General features: G+C 41.6%; 1 protein-coding gene across 2 annotated transcripts; it reads left to right on the forward strand.

Annotated features, from left to right (window-relative positions):
- Positions 1-1,129: 1,129 nt before the first annotated feature.
- peli1a (pellino E3 ubiquitin protein ligase 1a) lies at positions 1,130-24,350 on the forward strand. 2 transcript variants are annotated; one of them, XM_036557464.1, is made up of 7 exons: positions 1,130-1,392; positions 8,611-8,791; positions 9,991-10,117; positions 10,498-10,599; positions 11,592-11,789; positions 13,170-13,346; positions 18,667-24,350. In XM_036557464.1, exons 2-7 carry the CDS (start codon positions 8,727-8,729, stop codon positions 19,477-19,479), a joined length of 1,482 nt encoding a protein of 493 aa, XP_036413357.1. In that variant the 5' UTR covers positions 1,130-1,392; positions 8,611-8,726; the 3' UTR covers positions 19,480-24,350. The 2 variants fall into 2 exon arrangements, with proteins under 2 accessions (XP_036413357.1, XP_036413358.1); XM_036557465.1 differs by lacking the exon at positions 1,130-1,392 and adding an exon at positions 7,769-7,817.
- The last annotated feature ends 851 nt before the right edge of the window (positions 24,351-25,201 follow it).

Genomic DNA, 25,201 nt, shown 5'->3' on the forward strand with positions numbered 1-25,201 from the left:
GTAATCAGATTTCTGTTTTGCAAACAGCCAATAAACTCACAGAAGAAGGTGTGACGTAAACATAATGTAAACTCAAACTTCACGATGCAGCTTTTAAAAAAAAATGCACCACTTAACCTGAAAATATGAACATACATCATATAGAAGATGAAGAATATTTAAATCCTTCATTTCGTCGAGAATGTATTTGGTTTCAGCGTCACTCCAAAAGTGTTTTGCTGCGTCTCGCGGTAACGCTGCTCGCTTATTTCCAGACTGTTTTCGCACATGCTCAGACTGAGAAATCCGAAAGAAATCAGAGTAAGAGTTTACATGCACTGAGAAATCTAATTACTGAGCTAAACTCCAGCTCTCTTTATCAGATTTCTTAATCAGATTTCTAGATCAGAGTGTGCTGTTTACATGACCATTTGAGTAATCAGATAACTGCAGAAATCCGATTATTGAGTGCATGTAAACACACTCATTGTTTTACAAGAGTTTGAAGATAAAATTTTCACACAAAACGTATTTTTAAATCCATCCGTGATGGAGGGATGAATGCAGGGCGCTGTGAGGCAAAATAGTCCCCAAAGAAAACTTACTGTTCCAGATTTACCACTATTTTACCATCATCAGCATTCGATAACTCAGAATAAACGTGTAGGTTCACAGGTGGTTGTGGATAATAAATGAAATGTCAATATCTGTGTTGTAGTCATCCTGACCCCTGGTTCCTATCACCTCCACTGTAAAGACATCTGAGCGGGCAAGTATTTCACATCAACACTCTCTGCCTTTCTTTACATCTCAGCCATTGAATTTGCCCTTAAGTGTTAAGAAACAGCGTGTTAGGTTGTTACATGACAGTGATTAAAGCCCTGAATGCCAAAGACTATTTTTGATTAAAGATTCTCACTAAAGATACTTTTATTATGTAGCTAGCTCTACTTCATTTCGCTCATTTCGAAGGAATATACTAGTAAACATCTGCTGAGAGTATAAACAGTTGTTGGCTCCATTCCCCTTGTGAGCTGGCTTCGTATTAAACTGTATAGCAAAAAAACTACATCACCCACAATCCTTTGCAGGTTCGCTTATGTGACGCCCTCTGCGCTGAGCTGAGGGACACTGACAGAATCCAGCATGAGTTACTCTGTTCGACCACTGAAGGCTCTCACACACACATACACACACTCACACACACATACACACGCACGCACACACACACACACACTCACACTCAAACACACAGAGACGGTCCCGCAGAAAATCACCCACTTATTCACTTTTTTCATGCCAAACACGGACCTGCCCGGCTTATTAGGCAGAACAGCTGCATTTTATTAATATATATTTATTTCAGTCCAACTGGAGGTTTTTTTGCGCCCCAACGAAAAGTTGCTACGACAGGTAAGATTTGTTTTTCTGGCTTACAAAGGACAAAAAAACTGCATGCACTTAAAAATACCTGCTCGATTTTCCTCTTGAAGCTCTCTGGATTGGCTAGATTCGCATTAACTGTGTCATTCCGAGTCTACCAGAACTGCACTAACAGCAGAAATGCGGGAAAATGGAAACTTTCATGTTGTTCCTGCAGAAAAAAAGGAGTTCACAGTTATGATTCTGATAACAGACAGTGATAGACTTTAGCTGGTGCAGCAACAACCGGTGATCAGGAGTGTTTTAAAGTCGATTAGATCCTTTTTTATTTGCCTTTTTGCTCAGTCTGTGCTTCTTCTGCACTGTATACCGAACCCAGGAGCTAATTAATGTGTGTTGCGCGTTATTGCAGACGCAAATACGCAGTAAGTAAAAGCGAATCTGCAAAAAGGTGGAAACAGTGAAACAGCAGATGCGCCTCGTTTATTAAAGAAAACCTTTTTTTGCTGCTGATTCTGATGCTGATGTATTTATAAATAACTGTGTCTCAGCCTCAGCCCTGCTCCACTCTTTCCATTCCTCAAAAGGCCCACATCTCTCTCTCTCTCTCTCTCTCTCTCTCTCTCTCTCTCTCTCTCTCTCTCTCTCTCTCTCTCTCTCTCTCTCTCTCTCTCTCTCTCTCTCTCTCTCTCTCAGTGACTGTTTTAAAGGGCTGTAAATGCTCGCGCGGCCGCTAGGGGGCGCGAAAGTGCAGCCTTATTGAAACGGGGGGAAAAAACTACAGGTTGATTGTGTGGACGGATGGTGGACACTTGACTGAACACATTCAAGTATTGATCAGTCAAACCAGGCGCTGGATACAGCTACAGATCAATAAAGGGCCTCATCGAGGAGGAGTTTGGAAATGGTTTAGCATGTGATCATACATAAACATGAAGCTCTCATTTAAACTCAGATTAATAATGTCAGATACCTAAAACTGCCACAGTGCTGAGCGTATATACAGACAGACAGACAGATAGACAGACAGACAGACAGATAGATAGACAGACAGACAGATAGACAGACAGATAGATAGACAGACAGATAGACAGACAGAGAGATAGACAGACAGATAGACAGACAGACAGAGAGACAGACAGATAGATAGATAGATAGATAAATAAATGGACAGAGGGACAGATAGATGGATAGACAGATGGACGTACGGACAGACAGATAAATAGGCAAACAGACAGCTAGATAGATAAATAGACAAACACAGATAGATAGATAAATAGATAAATAGATAGATAGATAGGTAGATAGAATGCCAGATAGAATGATAGGACGATAGAACGACAGAACGATAAAATGATAGATAGATAGATAGATAGATAGATAGATAGATAGATAGATACATAGATAGAACAACAGATAGAATGATAGGACGCTAGAACGACAGAATTATAGAAAGATAGATAGACAGATAGATAGATAGGTAGATAGATAGATAGATAGATAGATAGATAGATAGATAGATAGAACAACAGATAGAATGATAGGATGGTAGAACGACAGAACGATAGAAAGATAGACAGACAGACAGACAGACAGACAGATAGATAGATAGATAGATAGATAGATAGGTAGATAGATAGATAGAATGATAGGACGATAGAACGACAGGACGATAGAAAGATAGATAGATAGACAGACAGAACGTTAGAAAGATAGATAGACAGACAGACAGACAGATAGATAGATAGATAGATAGATAGATAGATAGATAGAACAACAGATAGAATGATAGCACGACAGAACGATAGATAGATAGACAGACAGACAGACAGATAGATAGACAGACAGACAGACTGACAGATAGACAGATAGGTAGGTAGATAGACGGAGTCAGTCAGTGTAGCATTATACCTCAGACATAATACTGAGCAGAATCAGTATAAACTGATCGAATACTAAATGGTGTTTATGTGTGATGCTAATTCCTAATGCTGCTAATATTCATTGGTGATGCTAACTGCTGACATTGCTACTGTTTACTGATGATGCTAACTGCTGACACTGCAGATATGTATGGGTAGTGCTAATTGCTGACATTGCCAGTGTTTGTTGATAGTGCTCATTCCTCATGTTGCTAAAGATTACCCTGATCTGCAGATGTGGTTCACTTCTGGCACAGATACGGCGCTGCTGGCCCATGATCAGCACTGGCAAACAAACTGCATGTGAGCCAAAAGTGGCCGGTATTAAAAAGGGTTGTATGGCCCACATGTCTCAGAACAGATCTGGGCCACTGCTGGTGCTGACAGCTATGTGACAATCATTTATGTTATAAAACAGGGATTAACAGGATTTAAGTTCAGATCTCGGCCACACATCGCAAAGTACACTAAAAAATCCAGCCTAACATGTTTTGGTCTGTGTGACATTTTGTTTGTTATTTGCATTAATTATAATTTTAGTTAGTCTAACATGATCTGCTTCAGCACTAGGAACACTACTACATATCCCAGCTAGCAGTTTAATTCAGATTTAGTTTAAAATAATTTGTGCCGTCTCTAAAATTTTGTCATCCTAGAGCCTAAAATAGTAAGTAAGGACAACAAAATTGATCTGATGTTCAATGAACTTAGACATTTTAGTCAGACACGTTACTTACTTTAAATTAAAACAAATCTTTTATGGTTTGGGCCATATCAACACTGCTATCTGGGTCTAATTGCTGACATTGCTAATGTTTACTGGTGGAGATAAATCCTGATGTCATTACTGTTGACATTAATGTTTTTAGGGTGCTCAATGCTGACATTGCTAACGTTTATTGGCATCACTAACTGTTGCTAATGTTTTGGTGATGCATATTGCTTGTACCAGAGAACTCGTAGAGAGGAGAATTCTCACTCTATAATGTCTTCCAGATTTCGCAAACACTAGAGGGCGCTCCCGAGTGAGTCCAAAATGAATGGGTTGATATGGAGCCTTTAAGAGCTTTTAAACTCGAGTTATAGGAGTTTAAAATGGCGCCTCATGTACGTCCATGACGTCAGTGAGCGCAAACAGCCAATGAGCTGCTCCGTTCGCCAATCAATCATCACACTCTAGCAGTAAAGCCCGCCTCCTGCTGCCCAAACCCCCGTTTGCTGTAGAAAAAAGGAAACATACAGGTGAGAATTCTTTGTTTTTTTAGTGAAATCCATCCTTCTACTTTCTAGAATTAAAGGAATGTTCTGGTTCAGTGATTAGAAACTATTTTAACTTTTCGTTTTTGGCCGTTGAGCTCCATTCACTCCCATTCATTGAGGACTCGCTCACGGGTGCCCTCTGCTGTTCAGCAGTCCTGTATTTGATATAACGGGGGAAATAGGAAGCGGCCAGGCTCCTCATAAGCCGGCTCTGCTTATAACTCCGTAGTGTGTGGAACTGCTGGCCTAACATATTTTTGCTTATATATCCTTGTTGGCACTAGAAGCTACTGTCAGCTTAGCGAGAAGACCTAAACAGCTTTTCACACACACGCAGGTCCATTCTGGCTCATTGATGCCGCCCTGGGGCCGGTTTAGAGAATAAAGACACAAATCTGAAAAGGTAAACCTGTGTGTTTGTGTGTGGAGCTGTTAGGCTACTTTTAAACCATGTCCTTGTTAGTACTAGGGGCTAGTGTTAGCTTAGCGAGAAGGCTAAACCTCTGTTGATTCTGGCTCAGTGATGCTCATTTTTTGTTCTTTAAATTATGACTTTAGGGGTCTTTTGAGTTGACCGCAGCAGAAGAAAGCTCTGCGCGGGAGCTGTAGTTCACTCACACACTGAGCTGGCTCGCGTTTCTCAGGCCCTGCATGCTCAGAGAGGTGTGTAGCCTATATAACAGCCTGTATACCCCGTCGCCGAGGCAACGGTGCGGTGTGTTTTTACCCGGCCCGGCGAGTGTGAGCCAGCGTTTGGCTCGGTTACACAAGGGCGAGGAGGAGGTGCAAGCAAGGTCAGGCACTCGCACAACAGGCTGGACATTATCTACTCATCATTTGTTCTGCCTGACTGCTCTGCCTTGGCATGAGACAGTAGATAAGGCTATGTCGCCTCGGCAACAGGCAAACACAGTGTAAACCAGCTGTGTTCAGTATTTATCAGCTAATGGCCAAACTACACTTCCTCGTCTGTGAACACGTGCAGGTGTTGCGCGCAGACGTTCACAGAGGAGTCTGCCAACGTGCACTAGTGCAATATGAATGGGTCCACTAGGGGGCAGCATCCAGACCAGAACGTGCAGCGATCGAAGAGAAAAATCTGTCATTTTTCGCTGTTTTTATACTATTTTGAAGATTTGAAGGTCGTGTGAATGTTTGTAGTGTCACTCCTCTTCTGACGGCTGACTCTTAAACTACTCCACTTGATTTAGTTCTGGTACGGATCCGGTATTGTTTGGGTCTCGTCCTGCTCCAATGCGCTACCATGACGTGACACGAACATAGCCATTTTATTTACTACCCAAAATCATCAGTAAACCTACACATGTCTTCTGGGTTTTATATGTAATGTTGATGATGGTAAGATAGTGGTAAATCTAAGACGAGCTCTCTTTGAGGACTATTTGGCCTCGTATCACCCTGCATGTACTTCTCTGAGTGTTTAAAGCCAAAAACAACTCATAAAACTATCATAAAACAGTGTCTCAGACATCGGACAGTGTATTCATTATCTATTTCATGCAGTAACTTTCTGTGGGGGAGCTTTCAGAGGCGCTAAACTCTTCAGACGTCTGGTTCCTATCACCACCACTGTTAACAGTTCTGACTCTTTAGGTTTCTCTAGAACGGAGCGTTTCACACCAAACCACTCAGAATGACTCTGTTTATTTCTCAGAGATATTTTCTTTTGATGCAGGTGGTGTCAACTGATCTTAACTCACTGGGACGAGTAAAACGCCCTGTGAGAAACTTTCACTTCCCTTCAGACGCTTGTTTATGTGGGCTGATTTGAAATGGTTCACTGTACAGAAACACTGATGATGGTAAAATAGTGACAAATCAAGAAAGAAGAAGTCTTCTTTTGGGGACTGTTCTTACAGTGCCCTGCATGCACCCCTCTGTCATTTCATACCAAACCCCTCTTTCTTTACGTCTTAACAGTTTAATTACATGGAAATTTTGGCAAATCTTGGAAATTCCCATCTAATACTTAGAAGCTGCAGTTAGCAAAAGCCTGTTGTAATTTTACATTAATTATTTCTCATCTGAGGGAACGGAAACAAGCGGAGAACAAAACTTTCATTGGAATTCTTCAGATTTGTGAAAGATTTTTTGTGAAATGGTTCACTGTAGAGAAACTGAGTGTGTTTATATGCGCTTAATAATCTGAAGTAACTGCAGAAAATCAGATTTTGTCAGTAATCCAGTCAATGCGTTTAAATTCATACTTTGAGTAATCAGATAATGGGGAAACTCCAGATCTACATGAGTCAGACAGTAATCGGATTTCTGCTTCGCAATCAGCCAATAAACTCACAGAGGAAGACGTGACGTAAACATAACGTAAAACTCAAACTTCATAACGCCGCTTTTTTTAATCATTGCGTCACTTTACCTGAAACTATGAACAAACATCATCTAGAAGATGAAGAATATTTAAATCCTTCACTTTGTCAAGCATGTATTTGGTTTCACTGTCGCTCCAAAAGTGTTTTGCTGCGTCTCGCGGCAACGCTGCTCGCTTATCTCTGGTCTGTTTTCGCTCATGCTCAGACTGAGAAATCTGAAAGAAATCAGAGTAAGAGTTCACATGCACTGAGAAATCTGATTACTGAGCTAGAATCCAGCTCTCTTTATCAGATTTCTTAGATTTGTAGATCAGAGTGTGCTGTTTACACAACCAATTGAATAATCAGATAACTGCAGAAATCCAATTATGATCTGATTATTGAGTGAATGTAAACACACTCACTGATTTCTTTACAGTGGTGGTGATAGGAACCAGACGTCTGAAGAGTTTAATGCCTCTAAAAGCTCCATCACAGAAAGTTATTACATGAAATGGTGATGAATTCACTGCCTGATGTCTGAGACACTGTTTTACAGCACTTTTGAGACAAAGTTCTGGCCTAAAATGTATTTTAAAACACATTTATGGTGGAGACCTCAGCTATTTTACCATCATCATCATCATCACATATAAACTCAGAAGACGCGTGTGGGTTCACTGGTGGTTTTTGGATAGTAAACAAAATGGCTGTATTTGTGTTGTAGACACTGTGACCCCTGTTTCCTATCAGCACCACTGTAAAGAAGTCTGAGTCTATAGGTTTCTGTACAGTGAATCATTTCACACCAAACCACATAAGCAAATGTCTGACAGGAAGTGAAAGTTTCTCACAGGCTGCTTTTACTAGTTTCCCCCATTCCTGTGAGCTGAAGATCATCTGGCAGCGCCTGGGTCCATTAAAAAGGTCTCTGAAAGCTGCTCCGGTATGAATAATTCATTTATTTACTGCTTTATTGGCTAGTTTCAGTTCAGGTCTTGGGAGTTGAAGAGGAATTCCACAGATTTTTCAAATTTTCTGCATAATTAAGATGTAAACAGAGTCATTCAGAATGGTTTGGTGTGAAACGCTCTGTTCTAGAGAAACTGACAGAGCCAGAATTGTTCACAGTGGTGGTGATAGGAACCAGGCGTCTGAAGAGTTTAATGCCTTTAATGCCTCGGAAAGTTATTATTTGAAATGGTTATCGATACGCTGCCTGCTGTCAGTATTCAATGATGGGTTTGAGAAGGTTTCGGCCTAAAATGCGTGCTTTTAAAAGGCATTCGTGGCGGCGGGGTTAATGCTGGACGTTGTGAGGCAAAATAGTCCCGAAGAAAACTTATTTTATCACTATTTTACCATCATCAAGTCTATGAGTTTCTCTGCAAATGAACCATTTCACATCAAACCACTCTAAATGACTTAGTTTACATCTGAAGGACTGAATTATGCAGAAATGTGGAAAAATTGGTGGATTTCCCCTTTAAGCCATGTATCTAACTAAGATTGTGTTTCTGTTGATGACAGTAAACAATCTGAACATTTTTCTCCATGTTTGCTCCACGGACCCCCCCGAGGCGCCCTGCGTCATCCGTGATCGGTTCGGCTTGGATTAGGTGGAGGAGTTTTCTACAGAAATAATGATTCATCACCGCCAATATACTGACTCAGAGGATGTGCTGATATTGGTTTGATGAAATAATTTGAGTTGCTTTTGTGTGTCTCTGTGTCTGCAGGTGGTTTGTCATGAGCGGAGAGCGGTGAAAAAGCACACTGAGAGAGAGAGAGAGACATTAGAGAGAGAGACAGAGAGGTATTTCTGTGAGGATCGTGTGCACTCAACACCGGGCTGATGTTTTCTTTAGAGCAGGAGAACTCCTCCAAGCCCGTCAAATACGGAGAGCTGATCGTTCTCGGGTAAGAACGTCTTCTACCGTCTTCTACTGTCAACTGATAATGTTTAAAATCACTCAACAGGCATCTGAACCCCTTAAAATCTCAGGCTTAGTACATACAAAGGCTTATTATTCAGTAACGACAGGGACTTCACTGCAAACTAGCTGAGCTATTCTCAGATTGTAGAAGTGTGTAGTGAAACTTCGGACCCGCTGGACGACCCACGGCCTGTTGAGGGGTTTGGGGGCCCATATTCTACATTTTATTTCAGCACTTGTGGGTTTTTTATGCACCAAAAATTCATTTTTACATGACTCTCATTTTTCCAACCTCTCTTTTAAACAGGCAGTTTTTGTTTCTGTAAAGTTCAAAATTTAAATAATTGAATGTCAGCTGTCATTTTTTACTCCAGCCGTCCACATTTGTGTGTTTTATATACCAAAAACAACCATCTTCCAACCTCTATTCATCCCTCAGAATTGAACAGGCTGTTTTTGTTACTGTGCCTTTAAGTCTGAAATATCGCTGCTGTTGGAAAAAAACCTTGTATCTCTATTTTTGTTGTTTTACAGTTTTTGACATAATTTGAAAGTGTCTGTTCTCCTTTACGTTGTGTGTAAATTTCATGATTAATGGTCCAAAAGAAAACGGCCCAAATTTAGTTGGAAAAACGTCTGGTTCCATTGACTTACATTAAAAGTAAAGTATGTTTCTTCCTTCTCCTGTAAAGTTACCATTTTGGAGGTTTTCCTCCGACAACAGCGACATGTAAATGTGTTTTGATTGGCTGCCCTGTATTGCACATCGTCGTTCGTAAAGCAGTCCAGAACTGAAACACTGCTTTAATAACAGTCGTGTGCGAAAGTTTGGGCGCCCCTGCACGTTTCAGTATGCAGTTACTGTTTTTTTGCTTAGTCTAACCTTTTGGGAAAAAGTGAATCATAAAAGGCAGTGTTCTCTGTAGAGGATGGGTTCATTTATTTTTACTTAGAAAATCAACTAAACAAGTCATTTTGACCAGAGGTGTCCGAACTTTTGCACACAACTGTATATAAATGTGTTTATGGTTGGGACGACTTAGTTTCCATACATGTTTAGAAACTTTAACAGGGTTTACATAAAACTCTGTAGTCTTTTATTTGAAAAGTGCACCGTTGGTTTTTTACATGGTATTGGCCCTTTAAAGGCGTTTTAAAGGTGTGCATGTGTTCTGTGTGCAGGTGTAATGGCTCGCTGCCCGGTGGAGATCGGGGCAGACGGAGGAGCCGCTTCAGCCTGTTTAAACGACCCACAGCCAATGGCGTCAAACCCAGCACTACACACACCTGCAGCCCACAGGCAGCCAAGGTACACACACACACACACACACACACACACATATATAATACAGTCACAGCGCTTTACATTCAGCCCCAGTCTGCTCTGCTGTGGTCTTGTACTACTTCCACTATCTTTAATAGGCATTTCCATTGAATGACACACTGCTGTAGCTAAATATTACTGTTCCTGGAAGTGAACAACATTCACAACATTTATGACATATTGCAGGTCAGGCTGCTAAGACAGTTTGCCTGTGTAATAAACGGTTTATTACATGCCTGCTTAGTATACTAAGCTGAGGCTTGAAGGTAGGGCAGAGTTACAGAACTGGACACAATGTAGGTCATTTGTACCCTCTTTAGTCTTGTGGAATTGTCCTCTTCATGGTCCTTCTTTCTCTTCTGAAGGTGATCAGTAAAAACAGCCAGCACAGCGTGTCGTACACGCTCTCCTGGTCTGAGATGGTGGTGGTGGAGTACACTGATGACAATGAAACCGACATGTTTCAGGTACACACGCTCTCTCTCACACACACACACACACGTTTGTCTTGCTATACATATGAGGATGGCCGTAGGTTTCTATTGATTTTTGTGTTACTGTAGCTAAATAACACTACCCGTAAACCTAAACCTAACCCTAACCTTTCCCTCAGTATCCAAAAGGCAATTTTTCTGCTATTTTAGTTTTCAAATAATAATAAAAAAAAGTAATTGTGGTGAAAACAACACACTGAGCAAACATTTCTTATAGTCCTGTCATAGCGAGGACATGGGGTCCTCACAAGTATAGCAATACAAGAATACACCTTTAATGGGGGGTCCCATATATACGTCATCATGACCCCCACAGGGCCACCACAGCACAGGTACTATTTGGGTGGTGGATCATTCTCAGCACTGCAGTAACACTAATGTGGTGGTGGTGTGTTAGTGTGTGTTGTGCTGGTACGAGTGGATCAGACAGAGTTTTTAAACACTGTGTCCACTCTCTGTCCACTCTATTAGACACTCCTACCTTGTCAGTCCACCTTGTAGATGTAAAGTCAGAGACGATAGCTCATCTGCTGCTGCACAGTTGGTGTTGGTCATCCTCTAGTCCTTCATCAGTGCCCACAGGACGCTGTTAGCTGGATATAAGTGCCTGTAATAAGAATTTTTAGCCTAACCCTAAACAAAACACCTTAACCTTAGTCACAGTAACCAAAAGGAAACAGTTTTACGCTTTTAGCTTAAAAGAATAAAGATAAAGGTTTTGTAAAGAGCAGTTTAGCCTGGTATTTTTTTTAAACCACTGTTTTTTTCTATATAAACAGGACATTTTTGTCCTGAAAACATACAAAAACAAAAACAAAGACAGCACCGAAGCCTCATTTTACACACACACAAACACTTACAGTGTTCCAGAAAATTGCATACAATTACCGTGCTGGTGCACTTAAGTGATAATTACAGCCTGACTATGATAATGACAAGCTTTTACCTCATTCTCTCTCTCTCAGATTGGCAGATCTACAGAGACTCCGATAGACATTGTGGTGACAGAAACAGCTGGTGGTAGGCATGGTAACGGTCCCATGCGGCCCCTGCAGAGCACCGTCTCGCGGTTTGCGTGTCGGATTGTGTGTGATCGGACTCCGCCCTACACCGCCCGCGTTTACGCCGCCGGCTTCGACTGCTCCAGAAACATCTTCCTCGGGGTGAGCTCCACTGAAAATACACCAGCTTACCGCTGCAGTCATAACTCAGGATTATTTACACTGTCAGTTAATCTTCTTCTAATCTTGCTAACAAGTAATAGAAGCTTATATACTGTAAAAATGGTTCATTAGTTTAACTTCAAAAATACTTCGTGAGGTTCCAACTAAATTAACTGGTTTCGTTGAAATGAATTCTTTGAATGAACCAGTTTTTCCATGCTCTATGTGGCCAAAAGTATGTGGACACTTGACCATCACACATATATGAGCTTGTTGGATATCCTATTCCAAAACTATGGACATTAATATAAAGTTTGCCCCCATTTGCAGCTGTATTGATCTCCACTCTTCTTTAGGGGCTTTACACAGTATTTTGGAGTGTGTTTCTGGGAAATTTCTGCTTATTCAGTTAAAGGAGCGTTTGTGAGGTCAGTCACTGATGTTGGAAGAAAAGGCCTGACTCGCAGTTGATGTTCCAGTTCATCCCAAAGGTGTTCAGTGGGGTTGAGGTTAGGGCTCTGTGCAGGCCACTGGAATTCCTCCATACCAAACTCATCTAAACATGCCTCTGTGGAGCTTGCTTTATGCACAGGGGCTCAGGAAAGGGTCTTCACCAACCTGTAGCCACAGTATTGGAAGCATATCTGTGTCTAAAATGTCTTTGTTTGCTGTAGCGTTAACATCACCCTTCACTGGAACCCAAACCCTGAAAACAGCCTCAGCCCATTATCCCTCCTCCACCAAACTTTCCAGTTGGCACTGTGTATTCCAGTAGGTAATGTTCTCCTGGCATTTGCCAAACCCAGATTCGTCCATCAGACTTCCAGATAGTGAAGCGTGATTCATCACTCCAGAGAACATGTTCCCACTGCTCCAGAGTCCAGTGGTGGTGTGCTTTACACCACTCCACCCGACGCTTGGCTTTGCGCATAGTGATCGTAGGCCTATGCAGCTGCTTGGCCATAGAAACCAATTTCATGAAGCTCCTGACTCGCTGTTCTTGTGCTGATGGTCCTTCCAGAGGCAGTTTGGAACTCTGTAGAGAGTGATTCTACAGAGGATATGCTCTACATGCTACAGCACTTGGTCTACCATTTCGTGACTGAGCTATTGTTGTATTTGTTGTTATTTCACAATAATAGCACTTGCAGTTGACTGGGGCAGATCTAGCAAGGCATAAATTTAAATGAACTGACTTATGGCAAAGGTGGCATCCTATGACAGTGCCACAATTAAAGTCACTGAGCTCTTCAGCATGACCAATTTTATATCCCTGTTAGCAGCACCTGAACTCAATAATTAGGAGGGGTGTCCACATACTTTTGGCCATACAATATAGCTCCAGTGTCTGATTAGGCTGATTGTGTGCACATTTAACAGGAGAAGGCAGCTAAGTGGAGAACGTTTGATTGTCAGATGGACGGCCTGACCACTAATGGAGTTCTGCTGATGCAGCCAGCACGCGGCTCCAAACCAGCGGTGTGGAGAGAGATATCAGTCTGCGGGAACGTCTTCACGCTCCGAGACACCACATCACCACAGGACAGAGGCAAACAGGTCAGTCTCTACAACACATACACACAGGAGTGTACTGGCCCTGCTGGTACGGTTTAATGTAAGTTCCATTTCAGTTGGTCCAGTAAATAAATAGTAAATAAAATTACAAAAATGCAGTTATTAGGGTTTGATCTGACAGTGTTGACATATACTACCATTCAAAAGTTTGGACTCTGTTTTCGGTATTATAATACTTAAAAACAATTTGGTTGCAGATACATAGATCGTACTGTGCCAAAATCAGAGAGCACCATTCACTTAATTTCCAGTCACAACAGCCATTAAGTACAAGTTATTTATTTTTTGGCAAGTCTGAGATTTCTGAGGAGATTAGATATAAGATAATCTACATACTTAAGGTGAAAAAACTGGAGTTTCCAAAACTGGAGTTCAATAAATGATTAAAGGCTACAGAGAAAATGAGGCTCCTAACAACCACCTGGAACACCTGGTAGATCAAAACTGCCCCCATCAGATAAACAGCACTTAAAGCTTTCATCTCTGAGAGAGAGGAGAAAATCAAGCTCCACTCTGGATTCAGATCTGAAAACATCCACAGGAGTTCCTGTCCATCCTTCCACTGTGCGACACTCAGCACTATGAGTCTGAAAGGATGTGTAGCTGTTAAGAAGCTCTTACTGAGAAAAGGAGACACATCAAACAAAGAAGCTGAACAGTGGACTGACCACCCCAGAGTCCAGACCTCAACATCACTGAATGTGTTTGGGGTTGTTTGGATTGTGAGAAGCAGAAAATGTTAAACCAACTTCTAAGACTGAACTTTGGAGGTGTGAAAAACATCCCTGCAGATTTCACTGAAACACTGAAACCGAGTCTCCTAAAAAGAATGGTAGTTGTTATAAAGATAATAGATGGATAAAAATGTATGTGTATATATATATATATATATATATATATATATATATATATATATATTTAACTGATGTTTAGAAATGTAGCTTGTACGTAAAGGCTGTTTTGACTGGAAATGAATTAAATAAAGAGTGGTCTCTGACATCTGCACAGTGCTATAAAATGATTCTAATATTTTAGTCCTGTACAACTTTACAGCTTTCAAATGATCAGTACACTCTCAGAAATAAAGGTATGAATGTGTCACTGGGGCAGGACCCCTCTCGTCACTGGGGTGGTTCCCTCAAGGGTTCATCTCAGCACCTTTATTTAGGGAACATAACTGTACCATAATCCACTGAAATGATATTTTCTAAGCTGTACTGACTCCACACACCCCGTCTCGTCTCCAGGCTTTTTATTTTATTGTTCTGTTTTAAAACATTCAGTTATGAAAAAGTACAAATACGAACTTTTCACCTGGAAAAACTTATTTAGGTTGAACCTTAAAACCACTGTTGTACCTTTGAGGGAACATTTACACTGTTCGTACCTTGATGAATGAAAAATGTACCTGCGCAGAACCTTTATTTCGAACAGTGCAGACCACCAGGAAACTGAATAAAAATGAAGAAAATTCTGAAATAACTGAGAAAGCTGTAGAACATTGATATTTAAGTTATAATAACAGAGAGATCAAATTTCAAAGCAGATAATGTGACAGAAAGATGTGTCAAAGGGAGAGAATGTTATTCATCATTTTGTTCACTTCTAGTTCAAAGAATAAATTAAATATTCAAATAAAAACATCTAAAAATACCTTTTGTTGAAAAGAACTTGTTAATATGGCAGGTGATTCCAAACTGTGTACACTGGTGTTGTTTCTAAAGGCTCAGTGGTGCGGTTGACCAAACATTAAGTTTGTGTGCGGACCACACACAGTGTGGAAACTGGACTGCAGAGTCAGCGTGTGTGTGTGTGTGTTACAATGTCCACCCACTTACACAAACAGTCTGTTTTTAAAACTCATCTCCTAGGAGTCGTCACTCATTCCTTTAATCTCCCGCGCTCTGCAGCAGTGAGTAAACACAGAGAGTGTGTTGTAATGAAGAGTGCGTCAGTAGCTCTGTCAGTGACACAGGGAAGCACAGGTTAGGACTCAGGATGCGCATAAGTACTCGAGTACTCTGTTAACCCTGCGAGGTGCCAGTATTCGAATACTGAAGTTACTATTCAGGTATTCGCCTGTGGTCACAGGCAGTGGTTTCTGGAAGTGTTCCTGAGCCCATGCGGTGATTTCCAGTACAGAATCATGCCTGTTTTCAATGCAGTGCCGCCTGAGGGCCCAAAGATCACAAGCATCCAATAGTGACTGTCGGCCTTGTCCCTTGTGTACAGGCATTTCTCCAGGTTCTCTCAATCTTTTGATGATATTATGTACTGTAAATGGTGGGACATTCAAAGTCTTCCCAATTTTACGTTGAAGAACATTTTTCTGAAATTGTTCCACAATTTTTAGACACAGTTTTTCCCAGATTGGTGAACCTCCGCCTCTCTAAAATCCTCTTTTTATGCCCAGTCATGTGAGTCAGCTGAAATTGCTCCTCCAGCTGTTTGTTATTAGTACCACTTACTTTTCCAGCCTTTTGCTGCCCCTGTCCCAACTTTTTAGAGATGCGTTGCTGCCATCAAGCTCTAAACGAGTTAATGTTTTTCATGAAATGGTAAAATGTCTCACTCTCAACATCTGATATGTGTTCTGTGTTCTATTGTGAATAAAATATGGGTCTACGAGATTCGCAAATCACTGCATTCTGTTTTTATTTACATTTATTTACATTTTACACAGCGTCCCAACTTTTATGGGTTTAGGGTTGTACTTTTAATTGATTAACATTAACTCAGTTTTCACATCTGTAGCCAAACAAGTCTCATCAAAAATCACATTACAAAATATCTAGAAGAAGCAGAAGTACTTTAACTGTGATACTTAATTACAAGCAAATACTCTTGCGCTTTTACTTAGGTAGCATTTGACCAAGAGTACATCCACTTTTACTCAATTACAGAAGTACTGTACTTTGTCCACTTATGCTGGTAGCCAAATCATCAGGATGGTCAAACAAATTTGATTACAGTCCATATTAAACACACTATGAATCGGCCGTTTAAACATTTATAGGTCAGAAAACAAACCAAATCAGTCCAGAATTTGACATTATGCACATACTAAACATTTCACTGTAGTAGTAATTAACGTTTTATTAATCTTACCTACGTTGTATGTCTATTATCTGTGAAAACACACAGACAGGACTGAATCTTTGGCCAATTTCGCTCTTGTTTACAGATCACAGTATGTCATACAGTGTCAGAAACCTCATAAGCAAGTCTATCTGAGATTATTTAACAACTCTACATTATTTAGACATGATGTTAGCGCAGGGCTAATTGGTGGGCTATAATCTTCCATTACTTGGTAGCTACATTAGTCTTGTAGCTCCAGTACAGAACTAAAGGAGCAAACTTCAGACACCAGACGTGTCCTGACTGACTACATTTGGGGTAATGAAGGGAAAATTGCATGAATCAGATTTTTGCCAAACTAGCAGTTTGAGTTTTATTAGATATGTTTTAAAGGCCCTCAGAGGTGACCATGGTTTAAGGGGCTTTATGGCGTGAGTATGTGCTAAGCCAGCGCTCTGACTCACTGCAGGAACACAAACAGCAGCACTCACTTCAGAATGATCAGATACAGACTGCCCCCTACTGCAGAAAGAGAGCTGGTACAAGCATCAGTGGGTTGCACTGCAGTGAAATTACTGAAAATGGAGCAGAATCAGCACCGAGACAGACATGAGAGTTTATCTTCTGAAGCACTTTGCATTGATTTGTATTAAGAAGAGAGTTGAAAAGAATAACAGCTGATGTATAACTCAGTTTTTATCAAAAAACATTTTAATTTCTCAACAATACATATAATAAAAAAAATCATGAATGTGGCATAAAACACATTTTGAAACAAACTGCCATATGCCCATATGTACATCGTATGTAAACTGTTATGTGCTGTATATCGCTGCTGTCGGAACAAAACCTCGTATCTCCAAAATGGTAACTTTACAGGAGAAGGAAAATACCTACTTTACTGTTAATGTAAGTCAATGGAACCAGACATCTTTCCAAGTCATTTTGGTCCATTTCTTTGGGTCTATTCATCATGAAATTCGCACACAATGTAAAGGACAACAGACATTTTTTAAATTATGTCAAAAACTGTAAAACGACAAAATCGGAGATACATTGTCATGGCAACCTTGAGTAAGACACAGGGGAGACCCTGGTTCCATTACAAAAAGCGCTCTGTGTTAAACACCAGGGCAGAAAGGCACATACGATGCACCAAACCCACGGGGGAGGTCACCAGTGACCATACACTTTACCCTCACAGTGACCCCCCCCCTACATACAAAACACAACAACCACCATCCCCTGACACAGAAAAACACAACACATACCAAATACCTTTAACTGACGAACAACAACAAAAACAACACAAATAGTCCTTTTTTTGAAGGGTGTGCGCCTTTCATGATCCTCCTGGCGCGGCCATCAGCGCCACAAGCGACTAGTGGCCAGCAACAGCAAGTAGTGGGTCACTACAATATACTGAAGACTTAAAGCACCTCCCTATGCCTATATATACACTGTATATGAACCAGTATAGGCTGTGTGTAAACTGATGAAAGCTGTATATACTGATATTTAATGTAAATAAACTGATATATTCTATATCTAAACTGATAAATGCTGTATATAAACTGTAGACCTCAGGCACTGCTTTATCCCCATATATACACTCTATGTGAACTGATATATATTGCATATCAACTGACTTCAGGACTATATAAGGCTGCCGTCGGAAGAAAACCTCGTATCTCCAAAATGGTAACTTTACAGGAGAAGAAAAAAACCTACTTTACTTTTAATGTAAGTCAATGGAACCAGACTTTTTTCCAAGTAATTTTGGGCCGTTTCTTTTAGTCCATTCATCATGAAATTTACATAAAATATAAAGGGTAACAGGTTTTTTCAAATTATGTCAAAAACTGAAAAACGTCAAAAAAATGTCAAAAAAGGAGATTTTCTTCTGACAACAGCGATACGCAAATCCCAAGATGACGGCATGATGACCATACATCCTGAGATGGCCTTACAACATATTCGTCAATATATATATACTCTCTGTCACTGCAAATGATGTTATAAACTCTTGAAACTAGAGTAAACGCTAGCCAACATTAACTAATGTTGCTCTGATATCACAGCTGTGCTTGTTAGCCAAGTGGCTGACCTGAAGATTAGCTACTTAGTGCACAAACTGCGAGAGAAACAAGTGTTCAGATGTTAGAGGAGGTTAGTCTGTTCATTTTCACTCACTTTGCCTCGTTTCTCTCTCTCACTGTAGGTGAAGGACGAGTCTCCGGTGCTGTTGGACGGTTCTCTGATCGATCTGTGTGGAGTGACCCTGTTGTGGCGCTCGGTGGAAGGTCTGTCGCGCAGTCCGACCGCCGGCCACCTGGAGGCTCTGCGGCTCCGTCTGAACGCCGCCCGACCCCAGTGCCCCGTCCTGCTCAGCACGTTGGCGTTCCCTAGCCTGGACGGCCCGCGGCCCCGCCGGCCCTGGGCCTACCTGACCTGTGGACACGTCCACGGATACCATCAGTGGCAGGGGAGGGGTATTCCCTACAAACAGCAGAGCTCGGCAGAGACGGAGAAAAGAGAGACGGAGAGAGAGGGAGGGAGGGATAGGGGAGAAAGAGAGATACAAAGGGAGGCAGAGAGTGGGGGAGAAAAAGAGGAACAAATGGAGGGAATAGAGAACGAGGCCGTTAAAGGAGAGAGGGAGGAAAAGACGGTGAAAAGAGGAAGAGAGGGAGGGAGGGATAGAGGAGAAAGAGGGGGACAGACCGAGAGGAGTATAGAGGAGGAAGCAGAAGCCGTCAGAGGAGAGAGAGAGTGTCCGCTGTGCCGAAGTCGTGGCCCGTACGTTCCGCTTACCCTGGGCCGCGTGTCGGATGTGTACGTGGACGCCGAGTCGCCGTCTCACGCGTTTGTCCCCTGTGGACACGTCTGCTCGGAGCGAACGGCGGAACACTGGAGCAAAACGCCGCTGAAGCGCGGGACAAACGTCTTCCATCCGGCCTGTCCGTTCTGCCTCGGACAGCTCAAACGAGACAGGCCCTACGTCAGACTCATCTTTCAGGGACCACTGGACTGAGGGTCTCCGTCTATAGACCCTTTAACACCGACAAGATGCCGGTGCCCAGTCTTGTTACCATTTTGTGGACTTCCATCAGCAAATTCGGTGCCATTCTGGCCCTAAAAAACAAAGAACCAGGGACACGAGGGGGTGACACTGTCGCCGTGTAAAGTTCGGAGAGTCCATGTAAATTTTTAATGATGGAAGATTGTCATGTTACCAGATCAAAACTACCAGTTGGCCAATGCCAGCTGGATCTGACTTGTTGCCGTGGTATGAAAGAACATTCTGGTCGGAACAACTTGTAAACTCAAGTAACACGAAACTTGCCCTTGTACTTAAGACTGTCAGCCATTCTAGTGCATCTTCCTCATGCTTAACCCCAAAAAACCTTTACTGGGACCGTCCGAACGCCCCATGAGAACCTTTTTTCAAAAAAATGTTTTTCAAAAATGAGTGACCTGTGAATCATCAGTGGTCCACGGAAGAACTCATTTAAAATACAGCCCGCAAAATAAACACGAGATAAAAGGCTGAAACATGCCAACAAAGAAAAATGGTGCCATTCCGGCCTTGAAAACCTGCTGAAACCAAAGAACCGGGGATGCGAAGGGGTGACATCATCGCCATGTAATGTTCTGACAGACCTCATGAGCACTTATTTTGGAAAATCGTCAGATTGAAATGAGCAGGTGCACCAATGGCAACGCCAGTGTGGTCTAACTTGTTGCTGTGGTATCAGAGAACATTCTGGTGGCGACATTCTGGCTGGTCATGTGGAACGACTTGTAAACTTGGGCTTACTTGGAACTTACCCTTGTATTCACTGGGACCTTTTTCTGGGACCATCAGAACACACCAACAGAACCAATATTTTCCACAGATTTTCAAAAATGACTGACCTATGAATTATCAGTGGTCCATGGAAGAAACCAGTGCTTTACTCCTAATATTGTCCTCCAAAGAGCTACAAGATACACTGTTACATGCCAGCAGTGCTAACAAGTATTGACAGTTAATGTTGCCAGTTACCATGGCTTCATTCGCATCATGCTAACTGATAACACCGGCGTTTATTGCTTATTAGTATGTAGAAACTCCCACGTCTGGCAACATAATCATGGTGGAAATGAGCTGCCAGTTAGCATGACTTCATTTAGGCTGCGTTCACATTACCAGGTTGAAGTGGCACAAATCTGATTTTTTGCCCTAAAGTGACTCAGATCCGATGTTTTCAGGGCTGTGTGGACACAAATCTGATCTTTTTAAATCCGACCTGAGCCTCTTTCATATGCGGTCCTAGGTGGGATACGTATCCGATTCGTGGCCATGCGACCTTAATGTGACGCTCAGATCGGAATTCATGTGCTTGTTTTCCACTGTGCGTGCGCCGTCATTCAGCGTTACCATGGCAGCAGCGCCGAACAGAAGTTAAAGCCTGTAAACGGTGGAAAAGCAGCTCATCTCACCTTTTTCTCCTTCGTCTCGCTCTAATAATGAAGCTGAGAGCTGATCAGAGTTAATTATCTTCACCGTGAAGCTCGTTCTGCTCGTTAGTTTGTGCTGATGATGATCGTGATTCATTCACGTGACGTTACTGAGTAGGATGTGCTCATGAGGGTCATTCAGGACGCCAGTTTGTTCACATTAATGATTTGAATCATTAAACGAGTGTGAACCATCCTGTCAGAGATCGGATTTGAGCAAAAAATCGTATTTGAGCAACGAGGCTTGTAATGTGAACGTAGCCAAACTAGCAGCTTTAACTTTCATTGCTTGTTAGCATGGTTAGCATGTAGAATAACTGGCGGTGGAAACATGCGCCTGTTCTTATGGTGCGTTTGGAACGTCCACTACCAGCTGTGTGCAACTGGTGGTATTGGCAACTGGCAAATTTACCGCATGAACAACACATAAACCTAGGATGGTACTAATGACATCACTCACTACAAGGAAATAGAAAAGCTTAGTCTGCTGTGTTTCCATGATGCCAGAATGTGCTAGTTGGTTGTAGGTCACAGCTTATAAACTCGGGGAACTTGAGAAACGTGGAACATGCTCTGGTTCCCCTCTGGTGTGTTCGGACGGTCCTCATAAACTTATGAAGTGAGGAAACTGTCGCATTTCCAACTCAAACAACTCTAAAAGGATCTTTAATGTCTTTTTGTGTGGTACTTCTGTCGTTACTGCTCTGGTTGTTCCGTCTCATGTGTCTTAGTAAACCCTCACCCTCATCACTCTGTGCTCTCACAAAACAGTGATGCTTTAAAAGGTTAACATAACTTTATTACCATTATATGCTAGCATAAGTCTGACTGGCTCCACATGGTTCATTTTTTATGTCTGAAAGCAAAAGCCTACAGATTGCATACAGGCACCTATGCTATACATAGGCTGTAATATGGGCTTTTTGGTATTCTTATTAAATTAGTCTAAAGGCCTGGTCATGCTAGTGTTCACAAGCGAATTCTATTCATTTTAATGGTGAACGTTAACACACAAATTCGCTTCTTTGACCAGTATCGCTACTTGGTGTACTTCTGAAGAAATATAGCAGCACTGAAAATGGAGGAGACGCTAAATTAACTGGCGTTTGAGCACAAATCTTTTACGATTTCTTCCCAAATGGCTATTAACACGTGAAAGAGCGAATGCATAGATGGTCGGTCAGGAAACTGTATTGTTTTCTTTACTTTTGTGACTTTACTGTTTACGGTTGACTAGTTAGCCTGCTTGCTAACTGCTGTGTTAGCTGCATGGCTAACTGCAGCAGCCCAGATAGCAAGCATATATTGGTCCGCTGGCTTGATGAGGTCGGCATCCCACTGTTTGCCACTGCTGGTCCACCCTTGGGCCATCCCAGATATTGTCCTCCATACAAGCTCTATCTAGTTTTTAATCAGCTCAAACTGATTTTAAATGATCACAGACTTTTATTTTGGAAAAGACAAATATTACAAACAACTGAGAGAAAAAAATAATAACTAGGCCTGATATAAAATGATTTCATAGAAAATGTTGTAGCTGATGCTGTGCTGGATTAAAATTATTTACTAAACTAATTTACAAAATATAACTAAAGAAAGGAAGGAAAGAAAAATGAGTAAATTGGACTGTGAGTGGAAATTTAGTGATGATTAGTGGAATTTTGTTTATTACTCTGCTTAACCACCGGTGGGCCGCCCAGAAAACGCTGAGCAAAATGCCATTGGACCGCCAGCTTTGCCATCAGCGGACCAGCAGTGGCCCACTGACCTCTTGCTATCAGGGAGCACTACTTCTGCCAATCACACCATTTATCTACAAGTATACAGTTATCTGATATGAATATGTTCATGTTTTGCAGTTTATGGTTAGCGAGTCAGCTAGTTTGTTAACTGCTGTGTTAGCTTCTTGGCTGATCGCAACTGCACAGAAGTCACCCCACTGCCACCAACCACGGCAGTTACTTTTTGCTACAGATCAGTACGTTGTGCCTAGCTTGCTAACTGCACCAAGACGGAGCTTTTTTTGACTGAAGCTTGTAACTCGGAATTTCTCAGCTCTGGCTGGGAAACAAATCAAAGAAAACACCACCTCAACTGGGAATTCCTACTAGGAAAGTCTCAACTCCGAGCTCAGTGTATGATGTCAAACCAACATGGCTGTTCAGACCATCAACATTAATAAAGACCCACTTCGCTACATTTAAGTGGGATTTACTTTTTTTTTAATTAATACTCATTGTACAGTTTGCTGTCTGGAGAAGCTAAATACACCATTAACGTTAAAGTTATCACTCAAATCACTGACTTTGGCTTGCTAGCTTGTAGCTCACAATACTCGCTTTCATGGAGATGTTCTTCTTTGTAGCTCGAAGGCGTGGAGGTCCAAAATGATGCAGTTTCGAACTCTGAGTTTCTACTTCCAAGCGCAGTCGAGCTCATTTCACAAGGCGACGTGAACTGCAGATGTCTACTGTGACTGTGGCAGCTGCGATCCGAAACATGCTACCCAGTTAGCAAAATTTGTCTGGCCCACTTGTGGGCCAACATTCTTGGTTTGTTCTGGCCCAGTATACGGCTGGGTCCTCGGCCCAGATCTGGACCACACACTGTAAAATGAGTAGAATTAAAGGATATGGCCCAAATTTGGCCTCAATCTGGCCCAACTACATCGTTGGTCCACAACATTCACACCAGAATTGTCCCATGAATGTAGACACGAGGCAAAACCATATGAAGCTGTCCAGGATCTGGCCCTATTCTGGCCCGCATGCCTAATGTCTACCCAGTAGTCAACCAACAAAACTGTCTGCTATCTGGGTATGGCACCACACTATTGTGATATGCTAGCAGTTACCATCCCAAAACCTAGCTGTCACTATCTGCTGAACAAAAACTGTTCCTTTCTCTTGTGAGAGTTTGCGGTGAGTGAAATGCTAAGGAATACTTTGAATAAAAGCAGTTTAGCCTTATGCTAACAGGTCACATCTTTCAGCTAGCCACATTAGCATCTTTCGCTGAAGTATTTTCCATTTTTTTACACAAACATAAGGGGGAAAGGTTGAATGAAGCTGCAGTTTTTTCTTTATGAACATGTGTGTTTTGTTGTTTTGATATTTTTAACCGGTTGGTCTACACTGCCCACGGAAAATGCCAGTCTTATGCCCAGTATGCCTGCGGATTGTGCTGTTCAGACTGTGTGTTTATTGAACTGGGCGTGTGCATGTACAGTATGCTAATGCTAACTCGTGTTTCTGTATTATACCGGGTGACTGATTTCAATGTGGATGGACACTATTTTGATCACTTTAATACTGCCTTACTGTTATTATTGTTATTGCCAAGTCATTTTTGTACCATTACCATACAGCAAAAACTAATAATAAAAGTGCTAATAAGCTAAAACATTGTATGTTTTGTGTATTTATAAAGTTTCCGTTAAAGTTTTTAAAATGTATTTTATGACATTACACTAAGTTTGCCACTAAAATATTTATAAAATACAACCCCATTTCCAAAAAAAGTTGGGACGCTGTGCAAAATGTAAATAAAAGCAAAATGCAATTATGTGCAAATCATTTAAACCCTATATTTCGTTAAAATACAGTGGAAGAGTGAAGTGGAAAAGTGTCCTGTGTTCTGACAAATCAACACTTTAAATTCTTTTTGGAAATCATGGACACTGTGTCCTCCCGGGCTAAAGACCACTCAGCTTGTTATCAGTGCACAGTTCTAAAGCCAGTATTCATGATGGTATAGGGGGGCATTAGTGCACATGGCATGGGTGACGTGCACATCTGTGAAGGCACCATTAATGCTGAATGATATACACGATTTGGCAACATATGCTGCCACCCAGACAACGTCTTTTTCAGGGAAGGCCTTAATTATTTCAGCAAGACAACGTCAAACCACATTCTGCACGTATTACAACAACAATGCTCCGTATTAAAAGAGTCTGGTTGCTAAACTGGCCTGCCTGCAGTCCAGACCTGTCACTACTGATAACATCTAGTACATTATGAAATGAAAAATATGACAAATGAGGCCCTGAACTGATGAGTAGCTGAAATCCTATGTCAAACAAGATTGGAAAACATTTCACTTTCTAAACTACAGCAGTGTCTCCTCAGTTCCCAAAGGCTTACAGAGTGCTGTTAAAAGAAGAAGTGATGAAACACAGTGGTAAACAGGCCCCCGTCCCAACTTTTTTGAAACATGTTGTTGGCATTGAATTAAAAATGGGCATATATTTT

This window comes from Colossoma macropomum, unplaced genomic scaffold (assembly GCF_904425465.1).
Source record: "Colossoma macropomum unplaced genomic scaffold, Colossoma_macropomum, whole genome shotgun sequence".
NCBI lineage: Eukaryota > Metazoa > Chordata > Actinopteri > Characiformes > Serrasalmidae > Colossoma > Colossoma macropomum.

Excerpts from the sequence above, each read along its gene's own strand:
- peli1a (XM_036557464.1), top strand. The coding sequence starts at position 8,727 with ATGTTTTCTTTAGAGCAGGAGAACTCCTCCAAGCCCGTCAAATACGGA. Across the intron at positions 10,600-11,591 it reads ATGAAACCGACATGTTTCAG|ATTGGCAGATCTACAGAGAC; the intron begins GTACACACGCTC and ends TCTCTCTCTCAG. Across the intron at positions 13,347-18,666 it reads CACAGGACAGAGGCAAACAG|GTGAAGGACGAGTCTCCGGT; the intron begins GTCAGTCTCTAC and ends CTCTCACTGTAG.